We start from the raw sequence: 20606 nt of genomic DNA, 5'->3' as shown, positions 1-20606 counted from the left end.
CAAAGAGGCGTCCATCAGCAGAACAGCCGAGTCAGCCGATGCCGGTGAGACCCAATTTCAGCAGTTTGACTCGACGTGTGGTCATTCAGGAGAGCCACTCACAAGCAGTGGTGGACATGATGATGCAGAAGAAGTCCATTATTACTTGTTCCCAGACCTCCGTTGTGACTGGCACTAGCAGCAGCAGCCAACGCCCCACGCTTGTTGTGACATCCACCCCAGCAGCCAATGGTCAGCACCCCTCCCCAGACAAGAGCATTCTGTCCCTCAGTCCGGCATCTGGGAGAGTCTTGATGGCTGCCGTTGAGGAGATGATGGGGCCTGATGTGGAGGAGGTTGTGCTCAGGCCAGCATCACAAGTATTTTTTGAGGATGAGGAGGGGTCTGTGTCTGGGGATGTTGGGGCAGAAGAGGGGGTGGTGGAGGGGGGGGTGGTCAGGAGAAGAGATGTTTTCTGGCGAAGAGGATGATGTGATGATTATCAGGACCGTCCTTATGTGCCTGAGGTCCCAGGAGACAGCTCGGAGGAGGATGAGTCACCTCAGGAGTGTAGGCAATTATATCGCCACGTCAGGCAGATCCAGCAGTGGGCGTGTAACACAGGCCGCTGCTTCAGCCAGCACCGCCATCAGCACCAGCACTGCCACGCAACCCCCAACCAGAGGGAGAGCCGCTGCACCCTCTGCTGGCCGTAGGGGGTTGTTTATGTCCACAGTATGAATTTTTTTTCCATGCGTCCACTCGGGATGAATGGTACGCAGTGTGTAACTCCTGCAAAAAAAAACTTTCGCTGTGGGCGCAACATGTCCAAGATAAGTACCTCATCCTTTCAGGCCCACCTGAAGAGTCATCACTGTCATGATTATGCAGAGTTAAATAGGCTAAAGGACAATGAAGGGGGTGGTCAGAGCAGGAGACCCACCGCAGCAGCATCATCCCTCCCTCAGAGTTGTGAAGCCGCTGCAACAGCACGCAAACGCACTTCTTCCTCCAGTGCGCTTTCGGCAGCTCATGACACAGACATTGAGGCTGGTGAGGCCAGCCAGTCCTCATTGGCCTCCTCTGCTTCCCCTGCAGGACATCGGCTGCAGACTCTACTGAGCAATTGCTTTCAGGGTTTGACCAAGCCTCCTGGTCACAGGGGCATCCGTAAGCTCAACATCTTGCTGGCCCGGGCCATGTGTTCCCAGCTGCTTCCATACTCCCTGTTGCAGGAGCGGAGCGATATGCGCACGCTGCTCCAGTTTGGGATCCCAGAGTGGCAAATCCCCAGCCGCCGCTACTTTGCAAGAACCGCCATACCAGCACTGCACGAGTTTGTGGTGGCAAACGTGGCCCATTCGTCCGTCTACGCCATGGACGAGCAGGTCCATAACACTATGGACTCAAGGCGCACTGGGTGACATTGGTAGAAGGGGGGAATGAGAAGAATGCAGCAGCAGCAGCAAGCCACTTGGTGGTGCCACCACGTGGAATCAGGGGGATGCAGCAGGCTCCTTTGATCCCATTCCCTCCACAACACGCAAGCAAACTCGCCTCAGCAGCAGCAGCACAAAGCCTCGCCACTGCCAAGCGCTGCTGAAATTGGTCATCCTGGGGAAGAATAAGCTTATGGCCACTCACATCCTGGCCGCCTTCAGGGTGCAGGAGCAGAGGTAGCTGACCCCCAGAGGCTTGAAAGTAGGTTACTTGGTGTCCGATAATGGGGCCAACCTGGTGGCTGCACTGCAGCAGGGACACCTCCAGCACATCCCCTACTTGGCCCACGTTCTTAATTTGGTGGTGCAGCGCTTCCTGCGCACCTACCCAGGGATGAACAACCTGCTGGAAAATGCCCGGAAGGTGGTGCACCATTTCTGCCGCTCCGCCACTGCCTCTGCAACCATGGCCCACCTGCAGCAGAGCAAGGACCTGCCATGACACTGCCTGATAATTGATGTCCCAACTCACTGGAACTCAACTCTGGTGATGTTGGAGTGGCTGTGGCAGCACAGGCCGTCTCTAAGAGGTACATCTATGATCAAGACAACCTGCAAGTCATCATCACCGCATCTCAGTGGACACAGATGCATGAAAGTGTGCCTGGTGTTGACTCCCTTCCTGCAGGGAACGAAGATGGTGAGCCGGGAGCGGGCATCAGTTTGTGAGTGGGTGCCCCTGGTTTGCCTTCTGGACAGGGCAATGTGTGATCTGATGGAAGAGGGGGAGGCAGCCCTGAGCCAGCTAGATCAGGAGCAGGCAGCACAATCCACCTCACAGGAGGAGGAGGAGGACAATGATTCACAGATAGTGGAGGAGGAGGAGTTGGAGGCAGTGCTGCTCAACAGGATTCTGGATATCCGGGTCCGGGTACTATTGCCGTGGAGATGACGTCCATAACGTCATTCAGCCAATCAGAGTGTTCCCAGCCTAAGCCCAAGCAACCAATCATAGAGGGGAACCTTGGCCAGTCCCTCCTGCATATAAGGAGGGGGCCATGATGAGAATCACGTCCTTGCTTTGTGACTGCCACAAAGATACATTGTCCAGAGTGTTTGGCTAAAGCAAGTGCATCATCTGAGTGATAAACCCAGCGTTTTAACACTTAAACACCTTATCTATACATTTGTTTTACTGTGTTGTAGTTAGCTAGTCTGTGTAATTTGTTAGTCAGTCTTGTCAGTCAGTCTGTCAGTCAGTCTTTCAGCTGCAGCAGCTGCCTGTGCCTGCTGGGTGCCTGCTAGGTCCTGTGTGTTTGTCTGTGTGTGCTGTGTGTGCACACAGTCCAGGCTCCTTGGTGCTGGCTGGCCTGCAATTAGCCTTAACTTAGGTACAGTGGCGTTTCTACCACAGGGCGCAGGGGGGCGTGGCGCACCGGGTGCCAGACAGCCAGGGGGTGTCGCCACGACCCCCCATAGATGCCGGACTCAGGAGTGGAAGAGCAACGCTAGGAGGAGCGGTGACAGCAGGGATAGCGGCGGGGAGGGGGGGCATATCCCCCCCCTCCCTCACCTGGGTCCCCTCCTTCTGCCTCTCTTCTCCCCCCTCAAAATGCGGGCAGCGGGCCGGGGGCAGTGGTCAGCGAGCAGGCGAGCGCGGAGAATACTCACGTTACTTCCGCGTATCAGCCTGGAACGCTGCGTCACCGTCACGTGCCTCTTCTGCGCCTCCAATCATTGGAGGCGCAGTAGAGGCACGTGACGGCGACGCATGTTCCAGGCTGATACGCGGAAGTAACGTGAGTATTCTCCGCGCTTGCCTGCTCGCCCTGTTTGCTGCCCGCTGCCCACATTTTGGGGGGGGGGGAAGAGGCAGAAGGAGAGGACCCAGGTGAGGGAGGGGGGAGACATGTCCCCCCCTCCCCACCGCTATCCCTGCTGTCACCCCTCCTTCTAGCTACACGGGGGGGGGGGGGGTACTATACTACCTAAACTGGGGGCCACTATACTGGGGGCAGCTAAACTGGGGGCCAATATACTACCTAAACTGGGGGCCACTATACTGGGGGCCACTATACTACCTAAACTGGGGGCCACTATACTGGGGGCAGCTAAACGGGGGGCCACTATACTACCTAAACTGGGGGCCACTATACTACCTAAACTGGAGGCCACTATACTACCTAAACTGGGGGCCACATACTACCTAAACTTGGGGCCACTATACTAGCTATACTGGGGCCACTATACTGGGGGCAGCTAAACGGGGGGGGCACTATACTAGCTACACTGGGCCTGGGGGTCACTATACTAGCTATACTGGGGGCAACTATGGGGGCCACTATATTACCTATACTGGGGGGGGGGGGCACCATACCAGCTACAATGGAGGCTACACTGGGGGCAACTATACTATCTAAACTGTGGGCCACTATACTACCTATACTGGAAGGCAGCTGTACGGGGGCCACTATACTAGCTACACTGGGGGCAGCAACACTACCTACTTTGGGGGCAGCAGCTATGCTGCCTATACTGGGGGCAACTGCTAGCTACCTATACTGGGGGCAATGGCGGCACCGGGGGGTGCTTTGGGTGCTGAAGCATCCCCTAAAATTCTCCAAGCACCCCCCAGCGTGAACTGACTTTCGGCATCTAATAGATGCCGTGTCAGTTCACCGCAGCGGAGGGCAGGGCTATAGTAAGATGTCTGAAGCCCTGCTCTGGAGACTTTGGGAGTTTCAGTTGCTGGCTGCAGAGGATCGTGGGAGCTGCGCACTGGACGGAGGCCGGAACAGGAGCTCTGCTGCAGGTGAGTAAATGTTTTTTTTTTTTTATTTATTTATATTAGCAGCCAGGTGTAGCGTTTATGTCTTGGCCAGGTCTGCTACACGATTGAAGTGTTTTCTGGACTGGTCTGCCACACGTTTGCATGTATTTTCTGGGCAAATCTGCCGACATGATTGCATGTATTTTCTGGGCAAATCTGCCGACATGATTCCATGTATTTTCTGGGCAAATCTGCTGACATGATTGAACTTATTCTCTGGGCAAATCTGAGGACATGATTGAACGTATTCTCTGGGCAAATCTGCACACATTACGTTTATTTTCTTGAGAAAACCTGCACAAGTATGTGAATTTTCTGGGGAAAGGGTCACCAAAACTTGGGTCCACTGTCTTTGGGTTGCACTTTTAAAGGGAACCCGAGGTGAGAATAATATTGAGGCTGCCATATTTATCTCCTTTTAAGCAATATCAGTTGCCTGGCTGCCGTGCTGGTCCTCTGCCTCTAATTCTTTCAACCATAGACCCTGAACAAGCATGCTTGTTTCTGGTGTGATTCAGTTCGCTACTGCAGCCAAATAGATCAGCAGGGCAACTAGTATTTTTTAAAAGGAAATAAATATGGCAGCCTCCATATCACTCTCACCAAGGTTCACGTTAAATTACAGTTAGCTCCGCCCTCATCCGGTCATGGCCACGCCCAATTTTTTTGCCGCATGTTATAGCGCCACCCATTTTTTGCCCCTTTACTTTTTTTTTGGGGGGGGGGGGGCGTATAATACCCTAGGTACGCCACTGCTTAGGTAGTTAGTATTACTGTGTTATATTGTATAGTTGCACTGACTTTTTAAAAAATGACCCAGGCTTGGGCGGTTGGTGAGTTCCTGGTCCCTGTTGTTGGCAAGAGGGGGAAATGAAGTGGCTGGAAATCACTATGCCTGCTTCACCACCCTTTACCACCACAACCTCCTGACTCCATCTTGATTAAGTCAGATTCTAATTTTTTTCACAGCCGTGGTACCAACACACTAAGTGCCACGGTCAACTATGTAAACACAATAGCTGTGTAATTTTTTTGGAGGTGTCTGTGCTGTCCGGGTTGTGGGAAGGCCCCAACTCCGGCAGTACGACCGCTTCCTGGAACCTCTCCTAATTTTTTACTGAGCCGTGGTACCTACAAGTGCCATGGTGAACTATGTAAACACAATAGCTGTATAATTTTTTGGGAGGTGTCTGTGCTGTCCGAGTTGTGGGGAGGCCCCAACTGCGGCAGTACGACCGCTTCCTGGAACCTCTCCTAATTTTTTACTGAGCCGTGGTACCTACAAGTGCCATGGTGAAGTATCTAAACACAATTGCTGTGTAATTTTTTTGGAGGTGTCTGTGCTGTCCGAGTTGTGGGGAGGCCCCAACTGCGGCAGTACGACCGCTTCCTGGAACCTAGTCCTGATGTTCATTGACAGCCATTTTTTTTGGGGGGGGGGGGGGATTTTAAGTCCCCACATCATCAATTAGTGTTTCCCTTTACAAAATAATGATGCTACATGCCTCATATACCCTAAAAAACGCTTTTAAAGAAATTTAAAGACCACTTCCGGTTTTCCATCCGGATATCCGAATCCGGCTGGATACTGGGGTTGGATATCCGAACCGGATCGGAACATTTTTAATTCGGATATCCGACCCGGATCGGATAGAAGGGTATCCGTATCCGAATTGGTCCCAGATAGTGAAAAGTGGTATCCGAGCAGCACTGGTTGGAGGTTCCTAACCTGAATGCTGAGGGGGAGCACCAGAGCGCCGCTGCCGTTGTATGGGGGGTGGCGGTTTGAGGAGGAGGACACGGCGCAGGAAGAGGACAGGCATGTCTTATTGGACGACAATGAAGAGGTGGCTGCTAATGCCAGCCTTTTCCGCATGGCTGCGCACATGTTGCACTGTCTTTGCAGGGACCCCTGGGTGATCCAGATGCGTAAAATAAAGGACATCTGGATCACCTTGTTGCTGGACCCACGTCTGAAGGGGAAGCTGGGAGAGTTCATGTCGCCATCCACCACCGAGCAACGCACAAGGGAGTTGCAGGAAGCCCTTGTGCGCAGACTGCAGGAAGCATTCCCCCAGCCTTCCACCCCCACTGTTGCCGTTCTGCCAACCCGGCAACACGTGCCTGCAGCCACCAGCAGCAGCACCAGCAGCATTTGGCACCCCAGAGACCTGCTGATCCTAACTAAGAGCCTGTATGCAGTACAGCTGCCCAGAGCAGAGGTGACAGCTACAGCATCCTCCTCCAACCAGCACCAGCAGCAACTTACCAGCATGGTGTCTGACTACATGGGGTAATTCAGCGAGCTTGACACCGACAGCCCCGTGTACCCAATGGAGTACTGGGTCAAGAGACTAGAGATCTGGAGGGAGCTTGCCCAGTACGCCCTGGAAGTCCTGTCCTGCCCCCCTTCCAGTGTCCTCTCCAAGAGATGCTTCAGTGCGGCCGGTGGCGTGGTCACCTAGAAGTGCTCTCGGCTGTCCCACGCCTCTGTGGAAAAACTCACCTTCCTCAAAATTAACCAGGCTTGGGTGGAAGGGGAGTTCCTGGCCCCTGCTGTCGGCCACAGGGGGAATTTAAGTGGCAGCTGGAATTTTTAGAATGTCTGCCTTTCCAAAGCAAGTTAGAACCAGGCCAGTACACGTAATTGGCCTGGTTCATTTCATTTTTTCATGTGGTGACACCTGTCATGTCCCATGGCCTCATATGCTGCTGCTGCTGTGCTGACACACGCTGCTCCTCCTGCTGCGGCATTTCCTTAAATCCCTACTAAAGTCTGTCTTCCCACTGCCAGGGTCCACGGATGCATATTATGTTTGGACAGCATTATCATCCTGTGGTTCCCCCAGTGAGGTGCCATAGCTTTTTGGGCTGCCACGCTGACTGCTTAGTCCTCCTCCTGCTTCCGCTGATGTTCTATTTCACTACTAAAGTTTGCGTTCCCACCGCCAGGTTCCACGGACAACTCTGCTGCCATGTCATTGCTATTGCTGCAAGTAAAAAAAAAATTACAAAAACCTCTCTGGGTGTTTTTGTTGCATCGGCCACTCATCCACCTCCAGTGGTACCACCACCCCCAGGTGCCATTGGGACTCACCATCACCTGCCTGCATGGTTGTAGTTTGCTAGGGACTCTGTGATTGCTTAACCTCCTTGCCGGTTATCCCGAGCTCAGCTCGGGGTAACCTGCGCAGGAGGATTTCTCAGGCCCCGCTGGGCCGATTTGCATAATTTGTTTTTTCCTACACGCAGCTAGCACTTTGCTAGCTGCGTGTAGAACGCGATCGCCGCCGCTACCTGTCGATTCGTCGCTACCCACCGCGCCGAGGTGACCCCCCCGCCCCAGACCCCTGCGCAGCCTGGCCAATCAGGGCCAGGCTGCGCTGAGGGGCGGATCGGGATTCCCTGTGACGTCCCGACGTCGATGACGTCGGTGACGTCATCCCGCCCCGTCGCCATGGCGACCAGGGAAGCCCTGCAGGAAATCCCGTTCTGAACGGGATTTCCTGCTTACTCTGATCGCCGAAGGCGATCGGAGTGGGTGGGGGGATGCCGCCGCTTAGCCGCTATCATGTAGCGAGCCCTGGGCTCGCTACATGATTTAAAAAAATAAATAAATAAATAAAAAGTGCTGCGCTGCCTCCTTGCCGGCGGAATTAGACCAGCAAGGAGGTTAAAGGAGTTAAAAATTAGCTCTACTCACCTGGGGCTTTCTCCGGCCCCTTGCAGCTCCGGCCCCTTCTGAGTACAAATTTATGAAGATGTTTAAGACATCAACAGAGGGTTTAATTTGTGGAATGGGATTCATGACTCCTTATGCAACATGATTTACTTGGTTTCATCATCTTCAGAAACCTGCTAGATTTCATGTTTGCTTGCATGAGCTCACTGGCTCCAGCCTGCTGATCACCTGACATCTAACTGCTAAACAGTAACCAGCACAACTGCCATCTTTGTGTTTACTATTTATCTGCATCAGTGTTTTACTTCAGCTTACATCTGGAAATATTCCATGAAGAAGGGGACTAGATCCCAGAAAGCTTGCATTATTTAACTGTATCAGTTAGCCATTAAAAGGTATTACTTTTACAAGACTTTGTTTTTTTTTCTACCTTCACAGGCATTTATTAGATGCCTGCTGATCCCCGTACCCAAATGATCTGATCCTGGCACGGGCTCTCCCAGTGGGCGAAGTCAAGTAGCAAATGGTCTTCCCGCAAGGATCGTTGGTCCCCTAGTGCATTGCACATAAATTATGTTTGCATCGTTCAATTTTTGTTACATGTCTTGCTGGATTTGCAGTGCTGGCTTCCTGTGCTATCTCAGATGCTGCTTGGCTATATTATGCAATAAGGGAAGAGCTGGGAGGGTACACCAGCCAGCCATTTCATGTAAACACAGAGCTGACTCTCTGTGTACCAGTGGCATAGCCGGCCTTTGATATGAGCGACCGGAGCGGTCGCTCAGGGCGCCGGCTTCCAAAGGGGGGCCTATAGCTCGTTACCTATACTGAGGGCACCTACACCTGATTTCTTATACTGGGGGCACCTATAGCTGGCTACCTTTACTGAAAGCACCAACACCCGGCTACCTATACTGGAGGAACCTACGCCTGGCTACCTATGGGGGGGATGGAGACCTTCAACTGACTTCCTGTACTGGGGGCACCCATGCTTGGCAACCTATATTGAGGGCACCTACACACGAGATCCTATACTATGGCACCTATACCTGGCTACCTACCTATACTGAGTCTGAGGGCGTTTATTTTTTTTTTTTTGGGGGGGGGGACACTGCGGCTATTACGTGTGGTGCAAATTGTCTTTCCTTGTCATTCTACATGGGGGGGGGGGCGGCTAACGGTAACAGTAAAAAAGGGCGCAGGAGGCTAGTGGACAAATCGGGCGCCGCCATTCACTCCTATAATAATTATCGTTTAATGGCGCCGAACAAGAAAAAAGGACGCCCGAGAATAATAACGTTTTCCAACGGCGCCCGAAGATTTTTCATGTTTTATAACTGCTTGTGATGATTTACGTTTCTTATTTCAATAAAACATTATTTTAAATGTTATCCCTTACTGTTTGTAAAACATTATTATTCACGAAACAAAGCGATCAGTACGTAATGTAAATTGTAATATATTTTATCCCTTACTGTTTTTAAAACATTATTCTACACACAATACAGTGAGCACTAAGGAGGGTCTTAGGTTTAGGCACCAACAGGGTGGTCTTAGGTTTAGGCACCAACAGGGGGGTCTTAGGTTTAGGCACCAACAGGGGGGTCTTAGGTTTAGGCACCAACAGGGGGGTCTTAGGTTTAGGCACCAACAGGGGGGTCTTAGGTTTAGGCACCAACAGGGGGGTCTTAGGTTTAGGCACCAACAGGGGGGTCTTAGGTTTAGGCACTAACAGGGGGGTCTTAGGTTTAGGCACCAACAGGGGGGTCTTAGGTTTAGGCACTAACAGGGGGGTCTAGGGGTTAGGGGTAGGTACAGGGAGGGTTACTTAGGCACCAACAGGGGGGGGGGTCTTAGGTTTAGGCATCAACAGGGGGGTCTAGGGGTTAGGGGTAGGTACAGGGAGGGTTACTTAGTAATTTTTTTTTTTAAACGTTATTATATGTTTCACTATTTAAACGGAAGATTAACGTTTTTACAATTGCCGATTTAATGCACATTATTTAATGATTTATAACTTTATAAAACATTAATTTTAAACGAAATACAGTACAATACATTTTTAAACGTTATCCATGCTTATCGTTTAAAACCCCGCGCCCTTTTTTCCCAGCGCCCCTTTTTAACGTACGCGCGGCTAACTGTCCCACTGATTGTTTTTATTAATATTCCTGAAAGGTTCTAGCCTTCATTTTTAAGTATATTTAAGATAATGCACTCTTTCCATGCATTTGTGGTTATTAATAGTATATTTTTTCAATTATACATATGTGACGTGTCACAGAGATCTGAGCATTTGGCGTGATGTGTAACAACGTCAAGAAAGGTTGGGAGCCACTGTCCTAGGAGATATCTCAGGAGAAAAGGAATTGCATATGGGCGTGTGTGTGTGTGTGTGTGTGTACACTGTGTGTGTGTGCGTGGGTGTGCACGCATGCACAAAGAGGATGAAGGGGGGCACAAAAATCAGATTTCGCTCAGGGCGCTGTGAAACCTAAGGCCGGCCCTGACCAGTGGTCAGTCCAAAGCGAGGGGATGGGCATGGTTAGATGATGGTGCTGTACAGAGGAAGTAGCTCCCACTCTGATGGCAGCTATATACTTTTGCACAGATCTCTTGGTCATATGGCAGATGCCAAAGGGAATTTGAAAAAAATATGAACTGCGTAAGCAACGGCATAACAAGAAATCACTGCCCCCCCCAGCTTCCCCGCGAAACTTTGGATGCCCCCCCTCAAAACAGAAATTGGAGAGGCAGGCAAGGCAAGATAGTAATCAAAAATACCCTTAAAGTATAGGTAGCCAGGTATAGGTGTCTTCAGTATAGATAACCTGTATAGGTACCTTCTGTATGGGCAGCCTGGTATAGGTGCCCCTAATATAGTTAGCCTGGTATAGGTGCCCCCAATATAGGTAGCCAGGTAGAGGTTCCCCCAGTATAGGTAGCCTGGTATAGGTTCCCCCCAGTATAGGTAGTCGGGTATAGGTGTCCCCAGTACAGATAGCAAGGTATAAGTGCCTCCAGTATTGATAGTCAGGTATAGGTGCCCCCAGTATAGATAGCCAGGTATAGATGTCTCAGGTATAGGTAGACTGTTATAGGTGCCCCAGCATAGATAACCAGGTATAGGTTTCCACGATATAGATAGCCAGTCAAAGGTGCCCCATGTATAGGTAGCCTAGTATAGGTGCCCCAGTATACATAGCCAGGCATTGGTGCCCCCATTATGGATAGCCAGGTATAAGTGCCCAGTATAGATAGCCAGGTATAGGTTCCCCCAGTATAGGTAGTCTGGTATAGGTGCCCCAGTATAGATAGCCAGGTATAGGTGCCCCCAGTGTAAATAGCCTGGTATAGGTGCCGCCAGTAAAGATAGCCAGGTATAGGTGCCGCCAGTAAAGATAGCCAGGTATAGGTGCCCCCAGTATATACAGCCAGGTATAGGTGCTCCAGTATAGATAGCCTGGCATAGGTGCCCCAGTATAAATAGCAAGGTATATGTGCCCCCAGTATAGATAGCTGGGTATAGGTGCCCCCAGTATAGATAGCCAGGTATCAGTGCCCCCAGTATAGATAACCAGGTATAGATGCCCCCAGTATAGCTAGATATAGGTGCTCCAAATATAGGTAGCCAGGTATAGGTACCCCGAGTATAGATAGCCAGGTATAGGTGTCTTCAGTACAGGAAGCCAGGTACAGGTGCCCACAGTATTGATAGGTATAGGTGCCCCAATATAAATAGCCAGTTATAGGAGCCTCCAGTATAGATAGCCAGTTACAGGTGTCCCAGGGTTATGATGGGGGAGCAGTGGGCACACACAGCAGTGGGGAGAGGGCCTAACTCCCCCCTCCGTCACCTCAGGCTCCCCTTTCAGCTCTTCCCCCTCCACAAATTACAGCAATTGCTGGGCAGGGAATGCAGACTCACCTTTTGCATTCCATGTGACAGAGTTCGGCTCTTCTCTGCAGTACCGCACTCTACTTCCTGAGCTAATCAGGAAGTAGAGTGAGGCGCTGCAGAGAAGAGCGGAGCTCCATCGCATTGAATGCAAGAGGTCAGTCCACATTCCCTGCCCAGCCGCTGCTGTAATTTCTGGAGGGGGAAGCGCTGAAGGGGGAGCCCGAGGTGAGGTAGGGGTAGAGTCGGGCCCCTCTCCCTGCTGCTGTGTGTGCCTGCTGTTCCTGCACTGCGCCCCCTCCTGCCCTGGTCTGGCCCCAGAGACGCAGGGCCCCACAGGCTTCTCCTCCTACAGGCCCTCTGTGGTTGCATACATTGCGGGGGTAATTGTTACGCCTCTGTGCATAAGTGACGGCATAGTCCCCTATTCACCAATAAAAAATAAAAAATCGGGTAGAGTGAACTAGGTCTTTAACAGTGTTGCACATCTTTATTTTAGCTGAACTGTATTGAAAGTAATATTTGAACCTAAGTTGCTATATGCACTGTTTACTCTCTCAAAGCCCCTATTTGGAGTTACTGGACACTTCGTTTCTCTCCCCTCTCCTTTTCCTCTAAGTTTGCCCATGAATGGGTGGACTGACAGAGCAGTACTGTTCTACTGTAAATTCCATTGTATTGATCTCTGGCGTATTATGGGGATGCCTTTCTATATCAAGTCCTTTATGGCCCAATCAGCTCCTGTCCGGCAAATAGGCCTTTTTCCAGTCCATTCACATAATTTCATTTGTCACTTACCAAGGATTTTCCTTGTCAGAAGACCATGAAAATTGATTCCTCTCTGATATATGGAATATCACTGTTATAATAACACCGTTCTGCCACACCTGATATAATTATACATCTACAATATCCATGAGCCCAAATGTAATGTCCATGTGTGTCATGCTCACGTCAACCATCCTGGCCTGTGATTGGTCAGGACCTCCCCAGATCTGTATAAAAAGGGTTCTGGAGACTGAGCACAGCAACAGCTTCAGACTGACGATATTTCACACTACGGCAAAGAAGTCTGAGCAGGATGGATAGAAGAGTCTTTCTCTTGGTTTTGGCTTGTGCTGCTGGCTCAGTGATGAGTCTCCCAGTGGACTCTCTATCATCACAGGTGAGAGAATGCAAAGACATAAGTCCAGGTGCCGGTTCTCTCATGAGGCAAGGTGAAACATTTGCATCAGGCGCAGAGATTACAGGGGCAGCATTTTTGTACTGTTTTTACACTAATAACAGAACAGGAGGAGAAGCAAGAGGAGAGCCAGGTGAAGAGGTCCTCATTGGGGAAAAACAGCTTGTTGTGCTGTGTGAGGAGTCTGACAGTGAGTGAAGAGGGGGGATGCAGGAGAGAGCAGCAGTGTTTCATTTGACTTGCACAGCAGAAGGGAGGAGGTGGCACTGCTGTCCTGAATGAGGAGTAATGGAGTGGCTGAGGGTGAGCAGTTTGTTTGTCACAGACTCACAGCCAGCCAGTGTGCTGGCGCATCCTCAGATTACTCACAATTTTGCCCGGGAAGGGGCAGGGGGTTGCGCATCCTCAAAAGTTTGCCTCAGGCAGCAAAATGTATAGAACCAGACCTGCATAAGTCTCATCTGATTTTTGTATTCTGCAGCTAGGTGTGCTGTAAATTGAACCTACATTATTTCCTTTCGTTGCAAAGAGACTATACCCTAAGGACTCGTTTCCACTAGAGCGAATGCTTGCCGGCATTGACATGGTTAAAATCGCGTTGTGCAATCCGCAAACAATTCCGAAATCCGCATAGAAACCGCAACCGCATGCGGATTTGTTGCCGCGATTTTCCCATCGAAATCGCGCCTAATGCTCAGCCATACACTTTTTAGGAGACATTTCAGCCTGTTCTGCTTTGTATGTTTTACATTGAGTTCCCAGCAGGAAGTGCTATCAGGAAAGATCTGCTAGCTTTAATCATATTGTCAGCCATGCAGCTGTGAGGGTTCAGAAGTGCCATGATTTCCTGGAGCAATTGCAATATGGATACTGTAGATCACTCTCACAATGCTGCAAGTAGCGTTTTGTGATCGGCCACCCACATAGGGATCCACTGGCATAGCACTTTACCGATCGCTGGTGATTGGTAAGTGCTGCCAAAGTGCGCCTAGTAGGTTCCAACCATCAAAGAGACACATAGCACCCCAACACTCCTGCAGACAGGGAGGTGCTTAGAATGATATCAAATACAAATCCACAGGGAATTCTGTAGCAGCCAGCAGCTATTCTGTGAGCTGTGTGATCAAACAATGGAGTGTGAGTGGTGAGAGCCATAATCAGAGTTATTATAACATGAATACCGCTGCACCAAAAACACCTATAGACTAAAAGCCTTTACTTTTCAGATGTCCCAGCCTGGAAGTGATGAGAGCGGTAAGATGAAGTTTTATCTCTGTTTATGTTTGTACATATCTCCCTGCTTTTTCCTCTTCCTCTCTAACATCATGATAGTATGTTGTTTTTCTACCTCTTTCCCTCCCGTTACAATACTTTTTACAATTTTTTTTTTTACCTCTTCTCTCATCCCCTACACAAAGTGAAAGTTCATATTAGCCATGAAAAGATTAACACAAAGCTAAATAGCGCTTTTTACTCAGTATTGTAACTACTGTATTTGCGTGGTCGCGACCATCATCCCAAATATAAGTACATTTTATAAAGCAGATCGCTCAAGTCCGCTCTTATCAGCCGAACGACAGACTGTACACACGCCTGATTTGACGTCAGAACGACCCGTCGTTTGCAGAAATCCAGCGTGTGTATGGGCCTTAAGAGCTACTTTACTGTAAATGCATTTTAACAGGAAGAATAAGAAAAAAAAAACGGAAACAATTAATTATTTCTCAGTTTTCAGCCATTATAGTTTTAAAATAATATATGCATCCATAATTAAAACCCACGTATTGTATTTGCCTCATAGTCCCGGGTATTACACCGTTTAAATTATGTCCCTATCACAATGTATGGCGACAATATTTTATTTGGAAACAAAAGTGCATTTTTTTTTGTTTTACATCCATCACTATTTACAAGCCTATAATTTAAAAAAAAAAATAGAAATATTTCATCTTAACATGCATATTTAAAAAGTTTAGACCCTTTCTGCCGGGAAAGGGATCACTGATCGGGCTTCATGGCCTGATTCATTGATCCCTCGGCTAACGAACCGCGGGAGCGCACATGGCCTTCTGGGCGTGGCCTCTACGTCCAGAAGGCTTAAATGGTTAAAGTGGGCCTGAACTCTTGCACAGGAGAGAAGGAAAACATAGAGAAATGCATACTGTGTGTATTTACTAAGTTTAGCCTGTTTAACCATTTGTGTCTACAGCAATCATGAAAGGTCCGCACCATCCAATATTCAAGTTTCTTTATTTATAGCTCTTGTAAAAATGCTCTCAGATGCTGCAATGATTTGAGAAAGAAGGATCGAAACGCCTGTGCGTCATCATCATGCAGACCTGTTTTTACCTATGTCTTTTTTACAAGAGCTATAAATAAAGAAACTTGAATATTGGATGGTGCGGACCTTTGATGATTGCTGTGGATTCCCTGTGACTCCAGGGGTGGTCTCTGCACACCAAACCCATTGGTGCAACAACGCTGGTTTTGATTAACCATTTGTGTCTAATCACAAATTGTAATCTGATCTCTTCCCTGTGTCACATGACTGCCAAGGCAGAGATGGCAGATAAGCTCATTTGAAAGGCAAGCACAGGATGTTAACAACAATATGTCTGCTTCCATGAACCAGGAAGTAGAAACAGTGCAGATTATTTTAGGATTTGTATCAGCTGTAACAAAAAAAAATGTTTATTTGTCTAAAGGTTATTATGTTGTTGTGTTTATTTTAGAGCAGAGAAAACGTTCTGAGCTCAGGTCCAATTTAAGTATGAATTCGCAATGCACATTTTCACATTAAAAATGAAACCAATGAATGACAATGAAGTAATTTCCATTGAATGTGAATTTTTTGCATGCGGTGCAATGCAGAAAAAATATGGAAAATATTGATTGCATGCTGCAGATTTCTGCACAGCGCATCCATTTCCCATGAAATGATAGTTAGACACGTAAAGAAATTGCATATTGAAAAAAACAGTGAAATGTAATATCCTAGTAGCAGGGCTGGACAGAGGCGAGAGATGCTCCGGCCTCAGAGTGCAGAGTAGGAGGGGGCACAACTCAACTCAGCTGTCATTCCCCTTTTGCGTCTTAAGCAGAGATAAATTAGGGGATACATGGCAGTGACTGCAAGCCAGATAACTACATATAACTGGGGCGCCTCTTAAGGTAGCCACACACCATACAATTCTTTAATTCTGTTCAATTTAAGAATTGCAATCAATTTTTCTGACTGATTGTAACATTTCAAAAATCTGACCAATGTACTACACACATGTTAAATTTTTCCCCAATTATGATAAAAATGATTGGAAATTCTGCCAAAATTGCTAGGGTGTGTATATTAATACATTGACAATCTAACACACACCATACAATCTTTAGAAAAATTAAAGAAAAATATCTGGCATTCCGGATCGCTAAAAATGGAAGAAAACGGGAAATCCGATCAGATTTTTCAGTCGAATGAAAAAAAGCTTTCGATTTTTCCGGGAGAACCAATCGTTTTTATCGAATTGTCGTAAAATAAGATCATTTTATTGTATCGTGTGTGGCCACCTTTAGTCTAACAGCAATCAGTGTGCTGGCTGGGGTGGAAGCAGGGGCACAGCAATAGGAGGTGCAGAGGTTACGACCGCATCAGGACCCTTGGGCTTGAGGGGCCCTCCCTCAGCTGCAGTATTAGCATTTTTATATATACTTTGAATAGTAGTAATCATTAACAAACTGCTCCTCATCCCCTTCTTGCACATCTGACACTATAGTCGCCATTGGCAGGTTTTTGGTGCATCATGTTAATTGTTATGTATAGAGTGCATGGGGGCCCCAATGTAAAACTTATCAGAGCCCACAGCTCCTTAGCTACGCCACTGGGTTGGAGGGATGGGGTACGCACTTTGGCTCTGCCTAGTAGAAATAGACCCTAACCAAAGTGACATAACAGGAATGAGACCTGGAATGTCAGTGGAACAATGTCAGATGCAGTGCTGCTCGGATACCCCTTTTCAAAATCCGGATCTGATTCAGATCCAGATACCCAGATATCGGATCCAGGTCGGATATCCGATTTAAAAATTTTCTGATCCGACTCCGAATCGGATATCTGACCCTAGTATCCGGGATATCCGGGCAAATTCGGATATCCGGATAGAAAAACCGGAAGTGGCTTTTAAATTGCTTTAAAAACGTTTTTTAGTGTATATGAGGCATGTAGCATAATTATTTTGTAAAGGGGAACACTAATGATGATGTGGGGACTTAAAATCCCCCCTCCCCCCCAAAAAATGGCTGTCAATTAACATTAGGCCTAGGTTCCAGACAGCGGTCGTGCAGCCCACATTGTGTCCAAAGTCCAACCGCACAACTGGAACATGACAGTTTTCACTTTTCAGCCAAGACACCTACAAAAAATTACGCAGCAATTGTGTTTTGGGTTAAATATAGGTGGTATCAGTGGCATGTGGCACCCTGGCCTGGCAGTGGGAGCTGCACAGGCAGCAGGAGCAGGGCAATGCAGCAGCAGCAGGTGTAATGTGTGCCAGTAGCATGCCGGATGTGGCACCCTGGCCTGACGGTGGGAGCTGCACAGGCAGCAGGAGCAGGGAAATGCAGCAGTAGCAGGTGTAATGTGTGCCAGGAGCATGCCGGACGTGGCACGTTGCAATTGGCACTTAGCACGTGGCACTTGACACATGGTAAGTTCCATGTGACAAGTGACACGTGGCAAGTGCCACGGGACACGTGGCAAGTACCACGTGACGCATGGCAAGTGCCACATGACATGTGACAAGTGCCACATGACACGTGGCAAGTGCCACGTGACACATGCTAAGTGCCAATTGCAATGTGGCAAGTGCCACATGACACATGCCAAGTGCCACGTGACATGTGCCAAGTGCCGAGTGACAGTCTGACAGCAGAGGAGAAGACACTAGTGCACACTAACTGTCACACTGGCACTGCTCACAGCACAGCAGTTCTGTACAAAGCTAACACAGTAGTACTACTACTCTAACAACTACAAGCACACTGACTGCAGTACTACAGTACTAACTACACAATAACACATTAATCCTATCCCCTAATCCCTAACCTAACCTATACCTAAGGCTAATAGCTGGCCAGCAGGCAGCAGCTGGCCTGGTCTGTGCACAGCACACACACAGACACATAACAGCTGCCTGCAGCACACACTTTGACTGTCACACAAATGACATCAAGCTAATTAATGATTTAACAATAGTGTAGTGATAGTGAAGGGGCTAATCACTGAACAGCTTTCGATTTATCACTGCTAGGCCAGCAGCACAGGCAGCAGCTGGCCTGGTCTGTGCACAGCACACACACAGACACATAACAGCTGCCTGCAGCACACACTTTGACTGTCACACAAATGACATCAAGCTAATTAATGATTTAACAATAGTGTAGTGATAGTGAAGGGGCTAATCACTGAACAGCTTTCGATTTATCACTGCTAGGCCAGCAGCACAGGCAGCAGCTGGCCTGGTCTGTGCACAGCACACACACAGACACATAACAGCTGCCTGCAGCACACACTTTGACTGTCACACAAATGACATCAAGCTAATTAATGATTTAACAATAATGTAGTGATAGTAGTGAAGGGGTTAATCACTGAACAGCTTATCACTGTGTACAGCCTTTGCTACTAGGCCCAGCAGCACTGGAGTACACACTCTGACTGTCACACAATGACATCAATCAATCTAATTAATGATTTAACAATAGTGTAGTGATAGTAGTGTAGTCACTGAACAGCTTTAGGTTTATAACTGTGTACAGCCCTTGGTAGGCCACCAGCACTGGAGCATGTCTCTCAGTGAGCATTCAGCAAGCTAAGATGATATGTCTCATCATGGCAGCCCTCTTTATTATACAGGGGGGCTGGCCAGTGTTCCCCTCTGTGATTGGGTGCCAGGGTTTAGGCTGGGAGCCCTTTGATTGGCTCCAGGACGTCATCTCCTTAGTTACATTATTTTGGATCCGAATATTCGCAATATCCGCGGATATCCGGGTTATGCGGCCAAATATCTGCAGATAGCTAGGTGGATTTCTAGAAAAATCCGGAATCCGATCCGGATACCGTAAAAAAGTTCGGATATCCGGGTCACCCGGATATCCGGAATCCTGATGAGCAGCGCTAGTCAGATGTACCTGATGAATTTTACAGGCAAGATAGGGCTTACATTCCAATGGTTAAGTTATATATCGGCTGAAAAGTGATAAAGCAGTGAATAGCAAAGCCCCCATAGATGCTCCAGTCAACAAAATTGCTACATGTGTTAAAAATGTTTTTTAAACTCGAAAAAAAAATTCTCAAAAACTTCAAGGTCTTTTTGAAAAAATATTTTTTTTTTGACTTGTATCCAGTTCACTCCTTAACATATGTAGCAATTTAAGTAACAGTAGCATGTATGGGGGCTTTGCTATTAACTGTTAAAGTCGGCACAAAAGTACGCCAAAAATAACACACAAAAAATTAAGCAAAATTATGAAATATTACAATTACAAATGAAATGAATTACGATTTTCCCCAAAGTTTCGCATTACAATTATGATGCGTAGTTGCGAATTGCATAATTATGCATAGGCGTAATTTCTGCTCATCACTAACATTTAGTCCTTTACACATTTTTTTTTTTTTTGTATTTCAAACTATAGATAACAACGTCCAAGATTTTTCCAAAGAGGCAGCTGGCCCTCCCTCAGGTGAGAGCCAACAAAAAGATTTCCACTAAATTGTGATTGTAGCATGCCCCAAAATAGCCTTGTCGCTCTTATGTGTTTGTAAGTAACTTGAGAATAACTTCTATGTTTTTTTGCAGTTCCTGAAGCTCATAATATCACAGCATCTCCTGGAACCTTCTCTGCGATTATGGAAGTCAACAAGAGTAATTATGGTTTTCTTATAAATAATAACTAGGAAATTACAAGTTTCATGTAAATTATATGCAGCTTGAATGTGTGTACCAATCAGAATAACTTCCTGTCAATTTTTATTGGTCCAACTTCAAGCTGCATTACATTTACATGAAATTTTAATGCAAAGATTTGACTGATCTCATTGATCATAACTAGATTCCAGCACTGATTTGCAAAAAAAAAAAAAAAAAGGAGCAAAAAATAAAGCAGTTTCCCAAAGCGACCTATCACAATTGTTATGGCAATAAAGAGCTGAAACTGAGAACTATCTGGTCAACAACTACTCCATCTGTCTTAATAAATTGGCCTCTCTGAAGTGAATGGTCAAGGCAGTGAAATAGGATTTTTAGTCAGCAGAATTAGAACCAGTGATGCTCGGATTCCCCCGATCACAGACTCAAATAAATCCAGCCACGGCAGTATCAAAAACCGGATAAGTCGTGATTGTGATCTGGATTTGAAACGGACTTACGAATTCGAATTTGATTTTCCCCGTGATTGCCTGTAAAATCACGGCCGTAATCACAGATTAGACTTTAATATTAATTGCAAAGCCCCCATACATGCTACAATCACCAAAATGGCATGGATTATAAAGGTGATATGTGGCTACAACTGAGAAAATCGATTTTAAAATTTCAAACCGA

At 47.7% G+C, this 20606-nt stretch overlaps 1 protein-coding gene across 1 annotated transcript in view; it reads left to right on the top strand.

Moving 5' to 3' along the window:
• The first annotated feature begins 8216 nt into the window (after positions 1–8216).
• Positions 8217–20606, top strand: part of LOC137561643 (embryonic protein UVS.2-like) — a 56191-nt gene continuing 43801 nt past the window's right edge. The window contains exons 1-4 of the mRNA XM_068272955.1: positions 8217–8325; positions 14238–14265; positions 19699–19746; positions 19863–19928. Coding sequence (XP_068129056.1) covers positions 14238–14265; positions 19699–19746; positions 19863–19928 — 142 coding nt within the window. The 5' untranslated portion in view covers positions 8217–8325. The remainder of the gene's footprint in view (positions 8326–14237; positions 14266–19698; positions 19747–19862; positions 19929–20606) is intronic.

Source organism: Hyperolius riggenbachi, chromosome 3 (assembly GCF_040937935.1).
Source record: "Hyperolius riggenbachi isolate aHypRig1 chromosome 3, aHypRig1.pri, whole genome shotgun sequence".
NCBI lineage: Eukaryota > Metazoa > Chordata > Amphibia > Anura > Hyperoliidae > Hyperolius > Hyperolius riggenbachi.
Note: the sequence above shows the minus strand (reverse complement) of the source record. Positions and strands in the feature narration are given on the sequence as shown.